General features: G+C 46.0%; 1 protein-coding gene across 1 annotated transcript; it reads right to left on the bottom strand.

The window, feature by feature from the left end:
* Positions 1-7,769: 7,769 nt before the first annotated feature.
* LOC138503287 (nucleolin-like) lies at positions 7,770-10,765 on the bottom strand. Its single transcript, XM_069622891.1, has one exon. It carries the CDS (start codon positions 10,589-10,591, stop codon positions 8,231-8,233), a length of 2,361 nt encoding a protein of 786 aa, XP_069478992.1. The 5' UTR covers positions 10,592-10,765; the 3' UTR covers positions 7,770-8,230.
* Between the last annotated feature and the right edge of the window lie 1,000 nt (positions 10,766-11,765).

The following is an 11,765-nucleotide window of genomic DNA, read 5'->3' as shown; positions in this document are numbered from 1 at the left end:
ATGGGAGAAACAAATTCGATAACACCTAATTAAACTGACTGGGGTATCATTAGAACCGATAGCTCTAAGGTGTGGTATTTCCCGGAACAATTCAAGGAGCTAGCTACAGTTTATAAATGGGCTAGTTACCAACAGACTGATTTCTTCAAACTTAGCCAATCTTCCTACTATGGATACATTATGTTCAACATTAGAAGGTACCACTGGTATGTGTGAAGAACCCTACAGATGCCTGACTGAAACCCTGCCTAAAGTGCCCTCCCAGGTGGTCAGGAGAAAGCAGACACTTCCTGATCCTAACCCTGGGGGTGGTGTACTGTGGGAGGAGACAAGGCCCAGGGTGGCGAAGAGATTCCTTGGGATAAGACAGTATTTTCCCTCTGGAAGGAAGAATCTGCCCAAGGTACCTAAAGAGGTAATGACTTATTGTCATTTTAATGTCCCAAACTCATGATAGATCTCGAGTTGTGGACCTTAATGTTGTAAAATCTGAGCAAACTTTACCAAAAGAAGGGTCCTATTTGGTATCCCAAACTAAACACCTTCCTCAAACCCAGGGGTACACTTTAAAGGAATGTGGAAATGTCTTCAATAAACTAGCTTCCTCTGTAAATGCTAATCTTCACAGCCCCTCTCAATGCCTGTAAGGGAAGTAAACATATCCTTAAAAATAATTAAGATATGCTAAAATCTACCTTTGTGGAAACAAATCCGAGAATCCTAGAGGGACAGAGATGAAGAGAGGGCTGGGGAGGCATGCAGTTGGTAGTCAGACAATTAAGCCCAGTGGTCATTGCAATAGTCAGGCAGTTGAGGATAATAGCCCACACCTGAAAAGTATCACTGAACCTGAGAGGCATAAAAGGCCCCCTCAGGGAGAGAAGAGAGGATGGATTGGAAGGAGCTGGAACGTTGGCTGGAGTTTAGGCTGTTTATGAAACAAGGGGGGGGGGCGCATCCTGCCACATATATTTTTACATTCACTCGTGTAAATTCTTGAATTTTTAATCCATTTCTTTGATGGAGGCTTTCATTAGCAAGCCCATTCACAACCTTGAAAAAGATCACCCTTTGTGCTGGTATCATCATACAAATACAATAACACTGTACTAGATCAAGTTCACAAAGCATTTATTATTTAGCTTGTGAGCTTACTTTTTCAATTATTTCATCGTTTTTCTATTTGACTTTTCTTCTGTCATTCTTCATTTGTCATTATTCACACAACACGTGAAAAATAATGAGATAATTGAAAAAAGTAATTGTTGGGCAGAAAGCCGGCAGAATGATTGAGGTAATGTGGGGGGGGGGGGGAGATTGGCTGCTTGTGAAGAATATTTTGGAGTAGACTCACCCCGTCATGCCCAAGACTGTAGAGGCCAGAGAGAAGGCAAACGCAGGTCATCACTGTTGACAGTAAGACAAGAGAGGCTAAGAAGGTTCCCCTTTGAAGAAACCAGTTTGAAGGAAGAGTGCATAGATTACACAAAGGGGTTGAAGTATTATCAAATCTATCTTATCAAATTATCTAAAAGTCACTGAAGTAGTCAAAAGGATTGAAACTCCTGATGTTCATTTGGTTGTCAGTAGATGATACATTGCAGTTGTCAAAACTAAGCTGAATTACTGTAGTATAAAAGCAGGGAGAGTGATGAGGATTTGTGAGCATTGTTCCAGGAATGAAGAGATCCAACTAAAGGCAGAGTCCCCGATTCCTAAGGAAGATAATCTGTTAGTGAGGTGGAGGTGGTGGATTGTGTCAAAGGCTGCAGAGAGGGTAAAAGGAGGATGTGTGTGGCACATCATTCTCCATCTGCAATTAATTTCATGTCGTCCCAGATAGACACGGGTGGATTCACTGCAGTGGAGGGGTCTGAACTACTACTGGGTGGGAACTAGTATCTCATAGGATTCTGCAGAGGGAGAATTGTGAGTAAGCTGTCCGGTCTAAGAGTTTAGCAATGAAGCAATTGTTGGAGACATGGGACGGTAGTTTGAAGAACGGTCAAGGGTGGGTTTGAGTAAAGGCTTAACATGAGAGGTTTTGAAAGCTCCTGGGAAAATGCCCCATGCATGTTGTGAGAATGTTCTCAAGGAGGAAAGGGGGGCAGGGGCCTCCAGGGGACCAGGACCTAAAGGCCAGCTATTGGAGTGTAGCTTCAGGAATTTGGAATGGGAGAGGGGAGGAAGAAACTGGAAGGGGGCAACAGAGGTGCAGGTGCACGAGGTGAGGGGGGGGGGTCATAGTCACTAATTTGGAATTATTGATGTGGTTTCTTTCCAAAGTGATGCTGTAGAAGTGATCCGAATGTTGGGAAGGGGGGGGGGTGGTAGAGCAATGAGGGGTCTTAATTCAACTATGATCTTATGAGTTCCTTGCTCGTGGCAGGGGCGTTGCATATTCGTTTTTCATAGAAGTGTCTCTTAGCTTTTCTAATTTCTGTCCTGTCGGCTCTGATCTGCCTGGCACGTTTGGCTTTGTTCTGAGGGGAAGGGTTTGTCTACCAGACAGTGATGCAAGCTTTGAGGGTGGGAGTGAACCACTTGGGAGATGGGCCTGGTTTGTGGGAAGAGGTTCTTGTAGGGGTGAGGGCATCAGAGAGCAATCATTCAAAAGGGCTAATGGAAGGGATTCCTTCTTGGGTAGGGAGGTTAGGAAGAGAGGTGAGCAGTGAATCAGCTAGGTCGGGGAATGCACTGACCTTGTTCAATAGTGGATAATGGGCAGAAGGGGGGCCCAAGCGTTAAGAAAATGGCACAGTGATCAGTCCAGACTAGCAGACGGGTGGAAGAAAATGAGATGAGATTGGTTGTGGTTGTACGAGCGAGGCCAGTAATCAGTTGGGTCATGTTAAGTGCTTGCATATTGTCCGTAAGAGGGCAGATCATGAGGTTTGAGGGGGCGTCACACTAAATGTTGAGGTCTCCAAAAAGGGCGAGTACGGGGTGGGAGAGGAGGGTGGCTGCTAGGGAATCGAGTCTGCAACATTTCTATTGTAGCTCAAGGGTCTGTATAGTAGAATGAAGCTATGGGTAAGGGAGGGCGAGAGTTGGAATTTAAGTAACAGGGATTCGTAGTAAGTGTTGCAGGGTTGTTTCTCAGAGTGTAGGATTGTGAGATGATGTTTGTAGAGGATGGCTACTCCACCGGCTCTGCAGTATGTTCTTCACTGCTGGGGAGTATTCAGAGGAGAAACCCTTGCGTGCGATAGGTAAGCCAGGTTTCTGTGAAGATAATGTCTGGGTTTTCAGAAGAGATGAAATCAAATAGGATGAATTTTATTTTCAGTGACAGATCTGGCATTGATAAACATGCACGAAATAGGGTTAGGTGAGCGGGGAAGGGGGGGGTGTAGGGAATTGTGAGGAAAGCAGGCTAGAGGTGGGGTGGAAGGGCACCTGTGAGTCTGGGTGTGAGGGGGTGCTAAGGGGAAGAGTGCGGGTGAAGGGGTGTCAAGGTTTCTAGGAGGGGAAGAGGGTTGTAGATGAAGGGCTGGTGGGAATGGGAGTGAAGAGACATAGCGTAGAGGGGGGGAAGAGGTATGAGCGAGGGGAGTAGGCTGGGATGGGCACATTCAGGAAGAGTAGAGTAGGGAAAGAAGGGGAGAGCAGGTGTGCTGCCTGTGGGGGGTAGATTAAGAAGATGGAGGAGAGGTGGCTGGGTAGAATAAGCGAGAGAGGAGAGGACAAAGGGGTGTGGGGAGAGGCATGGAGGGTGTTCCAGATGGGGAGGTATGGTATGATGTTTGGCGGAGGTGGCTAATGAGTTTTGAGTGGCGAGCAGGTGCATGTGTGAGAGTTGGGAGTGTTGATTGAGGAGTCTTGCAAGGACAGCATGAGCTACACGAAGGGAATGCATGGTGGGAGTGGGGTAAGTGGGGACACAGAGGGTGGATGAAGTGTGGAGGGAATATGGGTATGGGGAGAAAGATTACATAGTAGGTGCGAGGCGAGGTGGTTTGGTGTCTGGTATGCCATAGAGCACCTCTTGTCTTGGAGCAGTTAGGCCTGGAGGATAAGGAAATGTGGGAGGAGGGCTAGGTGTTATTTACTGGGATGGTCGGTTAGGTGCAAGGAGGAGAAAAGTGGCAAAAAGGTGGGGTGTTGTGAAGTGTGGGTAGGGGGTGCAGAAATCAAATTGGGAGAAGACACAAATTACAAAGTACCAAGATGAAAGGCAATCACATCGTCCGATACTATTTGGAATGGAAACAGTCACAGTATGTAGGAACGTCTAGATTCAGGATACTCACGGTGTGCAAAACACCCTAGGTTCAAACACTATGTGTGTGGAGCTACCTGGATCACAGAATGTGAACACACCTAGGTTCGAGTGTGCAGCGACACCTAGATAGAAAACATTTACAGTATGTAAATTCAGAACTTTTACAGTGTTTGAAATACCTAGATACAAAACCTTTCTAAACATTAACAGGATGTAACGCCTAGATTTAAAACATTTGCTGTATGTAAAGACTGCTAGATTCAACTGTTGCCATGTGTGAAAAAACCTAGGTTCAAATTGAAACCTTTACAGTGACTAGAGGCAACTGGCTTCTAAGTATTAACAGCATGTAAAACAAATTCAAAGCATTGACCTAATGTAAAGGCAGATGGATTCAAGACTTTTTATGGGAGAACACCTATATTCCAAACATTCGAGTGTAGAATACCTAGACTCAAAGCGTTTCCAGCAATGTTAATGAGAAGCAACAGGTTCATACAATAGCAGGGGATTATACCGAATTTAGAAAAGTTGTAGAAGAGATAGAAACAACCCAGAATGCAGGCAGACGCTGTAGAGTTCGGCTTTTAGAAGATTGAGTAGGTATAGTGTATAGGTACTGTGCATAGGCAGAGATGTGGGCGCAGAGGAGACTGGAAGAGACTGCCAGAGAGACAGCAGTCCCTTAGATTGAGAGGAACTGTTTAATTAAATTACGAGTAATAAAGGAACAGTGATGTCATACTGCGAGTAGGAAAATACAGATGTGAGAAAGAAGGGACTAGGATGCAGTGGGGATGTAAGGCTAAAACTACTGCAAGATTTGGGATAGGAGGTGATTGAAAATGAATTTGCTAGGAGTGTGCCCGAGTGGACAGGGAGGAGGGATTTGCGTCAGGCAGAGTCCTGGCAGGTGCTCGATGGGCGAACAGGGGTAAACCAGTATCAGTTGCTGCCCAGCGAAAGGGCTTGCCCTTAGCTGAAGCCATTTGCGGGCTGCCTGCCCTGGAAGAGCCGCTAAAGAGATGGATAAAATGGTCACATGTGCAACAGGCCGACTGAAAAAGTGTGAAGGCTGCGAGAGGCGAATGAAAATCCTGAATGGAAGCGGATGCAATGAAATCCGAAACAAACGCTCGATGGAGGGACAGAGCGTACAAAAAATAAATAAATAAAAACACTAAATGGCGCGCAATATGCTGTGGTCTAACCAAAGGTGCAGGTTCGCAGAAAGTGGAGTACGGGAGCGTAAGGGACAATAATGCACTCCAGTGCTTGTTTGCGTGTGCAAATGGTACACGCTGAACAGTGTAGTAGAGAACCAGCGAGCGCAGAGGTGGTGGGTGAAGAGTATAGGTGGTGTAAAGAGTGCAAGCTGAAGAAAGAGTGGAGAGAGATACCCAAAAGAAAGTTCAAGCAATAGTAACAACAGCTTAGTGCAAGAGTGGAAATCTGTATTTTTGGTTTAATGGAAGGAGAGGTAGGGCAGATTGTTCTTACGTTCATACGGTTTAACCTAGATACAGGAGCAGTGCTGAAGCTTAGATTTACCATCTAAGAGAACACCCAAGTTGGAAACTTTGTTCCGACAAAGTGAGGAGGTGGGGGAAAGCTGTGAAATGGGGGGGGGGGGGGGTAGGGTAGGTAAATTGCTTTTGTCTTGGATGAGCTGAGCACAAAACATCGAAGCGAAACCCAGAAAGGGATAGAAAATCGGCAGATATCCAAGACAAAAGATCTGTAAAAAAATAGAATCATGTGGTCATGGGCGGAAAGGTGGCAGAAGAAAATGAAGAGGCCCATCAGTCTAAGATAAGAGGGATATAGAGTAAAAGGAAGCTGGCCTAAAACAGAGCCCTGGGGGACACAAGTCAGGTGTGGGATTGGAGGGGCTCATGTTCCACGAGTAGGACTAGGAAAGGTCTGACAAGTAGGAAGCAAACCAGGGGAGAGCAACCCCCCCCTTTAATAAAAATAAAAACAGCCCCCATATCTCCAGTGTCACACCACACCAACCGATCCCGATTTCACAGGCTAGTTATACCTCCAGTTGCAACTATTAATTCCTCTCCACATGCCACTGCACCCTTGCGTCTACCCAATGTTGCATACTGAGTTGCCCCGAATTCACAGCCTCCTTGAATTGCCCTCGTCTCACAATCCCCCACTAGCGTCACAGTATTCGTGTAACTTTCCATTTTCGAGCACCTTCATCAGTCCTTCCCCAGCGTCACAGCCTTTCATATGGCCCAAGAGTCTGTTACCTCATTCAGTTCTTGTAATAATGATGTCATCCAACAGTTCTACTGTAGACTGTGGATCTGGGGGACCCAGGCTCTACCCAAGACTTCCACCCACCCCAAACTTGCTCAGGTTGAAAAATGTCAGGTTGCAAGCTACTAGCCAGGGATCCAGAGTTACTCGTCCAGTCGCATGAACTGCCAGCTCTCCACATGCAAGCATCACTCCATGTATTACTCACTAAAAATCGCTCGTCAGTGGCAAGCATATATTTTGTGCCCTGCCATAAGATTCGAGACATTACTATAGCCGCTTGTACATCTACCCATTGTCACCACCCTGGTGTCTCCACCCTCGTCTCTCCTTAGTAGCTTTGCGTATTTATTCAAATATTGAAAGTCAAGTATAGCTCCTAAATTACAACAACCACTCATACGCCCAGTGTCTCTTCCAATTCTTCTTTACCAGTGTTAAAGCCTCTTGTGACAAAGTCTTATGCTACCTCAGAGTCAATGCCCACTCAAAACTTAACATCCCTCTCATATTTGACCACTGTCAACCACAGAGCCGGATTAACAATTAGGCTAAGTAGTCACTGGCCTATGGGCCCACTCCTGTTAGGGGCCCCGTGAACAAGGATCAATATAAAGCACTGCAGAAAATTAAAAACGTATCAGGAGATAATGTTCAAGGGGGGGCCCTGTCATTTCATCTGCCTAGGGGCCTCCATATGGTTTAATCCGGCATTGGTCAATCCCCACCCCCAAGCGTTAGAAGCTTTTTGTGCTAGCCATGGAGCTGCATGTTCAAAGCCAGTGTTACCAGACTCTCATACAACCCTGTTGAAATGGGCCCATAGTGTGGCAGAACCGCCAAGCTTTCAGCATTTTCAGGGCTTCCCTTCCTAGTGACATAGCGGTGTCAGCCCCCATTGGCCCCCCGATCCCTCTTCCGTGGGGGGGGTAACAGACCGTAGACCGTACTCTATTCAGGCAGGGGGGACTGGAAAGAGACAGCTCCAGCCCCCCCCCCCCTCCTTATATGCTGTCCCAAGGGCACACCGGATGCTCCCACCCTGAAGACGTCCCATCCTCTTGGAGGAGGGGTGGGATACCCTAAAGAGGGGAGAGGGCAGCCAGATGTACGTCCCGCTATGTGGGATGTCCCTCTAGCGCCCCCCTTTGGGGCTTGGACACCCACCATTTTATAACATGCCATTTTAGAGGCACAGCGTCGTGCAGTCCTGGTGGCCAAACTGTTGATCTTTTTTACTGCGTTGAGCATTTAATTTGAGAGACAAAAGTGACTGAAAAACAAAACATGTATTCATTTGTTTTACAGCAAACGGTACAGGGGTTGAAAACGAAACTACTGTATACTGGTTAAAATCTAAATTTATAGCAACTTAGACAAAGATCACTTCCCACATCATACATTAAAACAACTGTTCTTAAAGGAAGAGTTTGGCACAGAAAAAGCTGGCAGGTCTCACACCTGGAGTGTCCGTTTGAGATCTTATCTTTAATTAGGACATGTCCCGTTGGAATAAACCCGGTATTCCCAAGTGACCACACGTCATAAGTGAAAGTAGACCTAGTCTTAAAATTTGCCAATGGCACTTGCATTCTGGGACTTTAATTCACCATTTCTTCGTCTAAACTTGGGCTTTCAAGTTCCAGTATCCAAACGGTAGGTCAGTTAGAGTGAAAATTACCCACATCAAAAGGAAACCAGAAACGAACAAGGGAATGACAACTTAAAGGTTTAGTCAGATGATCTGTCTTCCTTGCTTTTTTTCCCACCTCTAGATCCACCACCTCGACCTCCCCGCCCTCTATTTTCATCAACTATTTTTCCATGACCTCCTGCTCCTCTACCACGAAATCCCCCCTTTCCACGTTCACCAACTCCTCCTCTGCCACTACCTCTTCCACCACCACCTCTATTAGAAAAATCTCCTCTGCCCCTTCCAACACTGCTGCCTCTGCCCCTTGCAACGCTGCTGCCTCTGCCCCTGCCCCTTCCAACACTGCTCCCTCTGCCCCTTCCAACACTGCTCCCTCTGCCCCTTCCCTTTTTTCCACCAAAATCTTTGCTATCGGTTTGTCTCACACGTTCTGTCTTGGGCTTGGCGAAATCTACAGTCACCTTGCTGCCTTTTATCTCCCCATCCTCCATTGCTTCTTTTGCTGCATTTGCATCCTCTGCATTGGGGAAATCCACAAACCCGAAACCTTTGCATGCACCAGTCTCTCGATTTGCGGCTATTCTGGCAGCAACAGCCCCATCAAATGCCCCTTTCAAATCGTCTTCTGTTGTGTCGGCTGACAATCCTCTAACAAATAAGGTTTTAGCTTGCCCAGGCTGTTCACCCTGCCCAAGCTGTTCACCCTGGAGTTCTAGTTGTACTTGCAGTCCTTGAATTTTTACATTTTTACAGGATTCCATTGCGTCCTTGGCATCTTTTCTAGTGGGAAACTCAACCAAGGCAAAGCCTTTGCGGGTGCCAGAATGGTCCTCCGGGATTCTAACAGAAACAGCTTTTTTAAAAATCTTCAGGAGCGAAGATTCTGTGGCCTCGTCAGACAGGTTTTTTACAACCAAAGTAGCCAGATCACCTTGTCTCTTTACACTCTTCTCACCTGTGTAGTCTAAAATGATAGGACGCCCACCAAGATCAGTACCCGCTTTCTCCTCAAAAGCCTGGACTGCCTCCACCTCAGTTTCGAATTCTATGTAGGCTTTTCCTCTACTCGTGCCATTGTTCATAAGAAGAAATCTTATATCCACTGCATTTTTAAAAACTTTCTGCAAGTCGTCCGACGTTGAGGTAAAGGGCAAGTTCTTTGCAAATAAAATACGGTCAGTCCTTTCTTTCTTTGCTTCAGTGCTGGTCTTTAAACTTTTTGCCTTGCTCATCGTTGTCGCCAATCCAAGAATTTCTTCGCCATTTAGTTCAAGAGCTTTCAAAAAATCATCCTCATTGCAAAAGTCTACATAACCAAATTTCTTTGATCCTCCAAGACGAACATCAGACACAGTCAAACTATGTTTGGAGAAAAACTGCTGAATGGCTTCCTTTAGTTCATCAAATTCCTTTGCAGAGTCCAGATTCCCAAGAAAAACGCAGTAGCTCTCAACCAATTCAGGTTTTGGCTTCTTAGCCTCTGAAACACTTTTCTTCTTGGGATCTTCTTTTTTTCGCTTACGAGATAGTTTCCCAAGTTTTTCCTCTTCATCATTCTCCATATTATTATTGTCAGGAGAGTTGGTCGCACCTGCCGGAGTTGTCTTTAATGTAGAAGTCATATCCATGAATTCAGACTCAACTTCCTCATCCTGTACCTCTCTGACTTTTTTCTGTACCTTGTTGCGATTCTTAACCCCAGATGCCTGCTTTCCTGGAGTAAACTGGCAAACTGCAGTCTTTGCCAGTTTGCCAGCCTTCTTCCCAGGAGTGGCAGAAGCTTTTGCCGGCTCCATCTGCGAGGCTTCCCCCTGCTCATCTTCTACATCTTCAAATTCCATTTCTACTTCATCTCCCTCATGCTCCAGCTCAATGGCTTTTTTCTGCGCCTTCTTACCTGGAGTGACTGCACACTTTCCAGGTGTAGCAACCATCTTTCCCGGTGTGGCCACTTTATTTGCAGCCATGGCTGCCTTTTTCGCAGGCGTACGCGTACCAGATACCGTTAGTGGGGTTGACACCTTGCCAGGAACACCGGGTACCTTTAGTGGGATTTCTTTTTCCTTCTCAACAACTGCCTCCACCTTCTCACTGCCGTTTTCATCTTCGATCTCTTCAGGTTCTGCGTCCCCTGCCTCGTGGTCTTCCTCGTTAACCTCCTTCTTCGGAGTCTTGCGATTCTTGGTAACTGCTGCCTTCTTTCCTGGAGTAAAAGCCTGTTTTGCAGGTGTTGCAGACTTCGTTCTCGGCGTAGCTTCCCTATCTGCCTTAGTCGCTATATTTGCAGCCATGGCAGCCCTTTTCGCCGGCGTCCCAGGTGCGGTTGCTGGGGTTAACGTTACCAGCTCATGGTCCTCTTCTTTCTCGCTGCGGTTTCCGTCTTCCTCGACCGGTGCAGTGCTTTTCCGTTTAGCTTGTTTTTGAGTTAATTTCACCATAATAGCGCCGAGTTGGGCTAGGTGCTAACGAAAGAGAGAGAGAGGGAACGCCGCCGCCTCGGGTGTAGACTTTCGTTGCTACTGTGCGACGAGGGGAGAAATAAAAGCGCTGCTACCACAGATAAGCGCATGTAAAGCTAAAGGCATGCTCATGGACATAAAGAACAGACGGTGTGCGTAAATGACAGACGTTAACTTTGTAGACATAGAGGAAGGACTCGCGGCAGGAAAAGGCAAACACTATGGAAACGGAGAACATACTCTTACACTCTTGCCACAGGAAAGCCCACAGAGTTCCAATAAAGAACTAAAGGGTCAACATCCCACCACCACCAGAAGCTGTGTTAGCCCTGCACGCCATGCTGGTGCATAAAGCAGCCATTGAATCCTTCACTTTTCGTCTTGTTTCTTACCAGTAACAGGGGTACCCGACACAAATTAGATTTTATTTCATGTGTCAGTTGGGCACTTTTAAAGTGTTTTCTGATCTGTATGTGTTTTTCTTATTAAACGATTCTTCACAATTTGAGAATTAGCTGTATTTTTACATTGCGTAACTGTCAGTTGTATTGGTGATTTTGAAATAGCACATATATTTGCAGTATTAGGCACTGTCTATTGTCTGTTTTATTTTATAATCTGTTCTGACAGGTAAATGTGATATACATTCTATGTCAAGAACCGCAGGCTCATATTATGCTTTCTCTTTTCTTTACTGGAAAAAATAAATAAACATTCTACAATATAAAGAACTAACATTTTCTGGAACAATGTAGTATTTAAACTGAAACTCAGGCCAGTCACATATCCATAGTCCACCAACCACGGCTCTTCCGTCCCAATAAAACACTGGCCCTCCTTCTAAATTACTCTCTTTCTTTGCTGCTCGGGAAGCAGATAAGTACCTCTTTTTACTGTGAGCTTTCAGCTTAGCGTTTATGTCAACAGCAGTGTTAACGCTTAATGGGGAATAAGCTTAGGAGTTTCCAAGTATAGTGCATGTTGGTATACTGGCAGTAATTTTGCTTTATCCTTCGGGTATTTGGCAGCGCATAGCTGCAAGCGCATTGTATGGGGGAACTGAAACGACAACACGCCAGGGATTCCCTCCCAGTTCCGGTTTCATCGTTTCGCTTCCAGAGCGCTGTCATGAACACAGGACCTCACTTCAGAG

The sequence above is a fragment of the Ambystoma mexicanum genome, chromosome 11, assembly GCF_040938575.1.
Source record: "Ambystoma mexicanum isolate Mex_15411 chromosome 11, UKY_AmexF1_1, whole genome shotgun sequence".
Taxonomy (NCBI): Eukaryota; Metazoa; Chordata; class Amphibia; order Caudata; family Ambystomatidae; genus Ambystoma; species Ambystoma mexicanum.
Note: the sequence above shows the minus strand (reverse complement) of the source record. Positions and strands in the feature narration are given on the sequence as shown.

Coding starts and splice junctions, on each gene's coding strand:
- LOC138503287 (XM_069622891.1), bottom strand. CDS start 10,591: ATGGTGAAATTAACTCAAAAACAAGCTAAACGGAAAAGCACTGCACCG.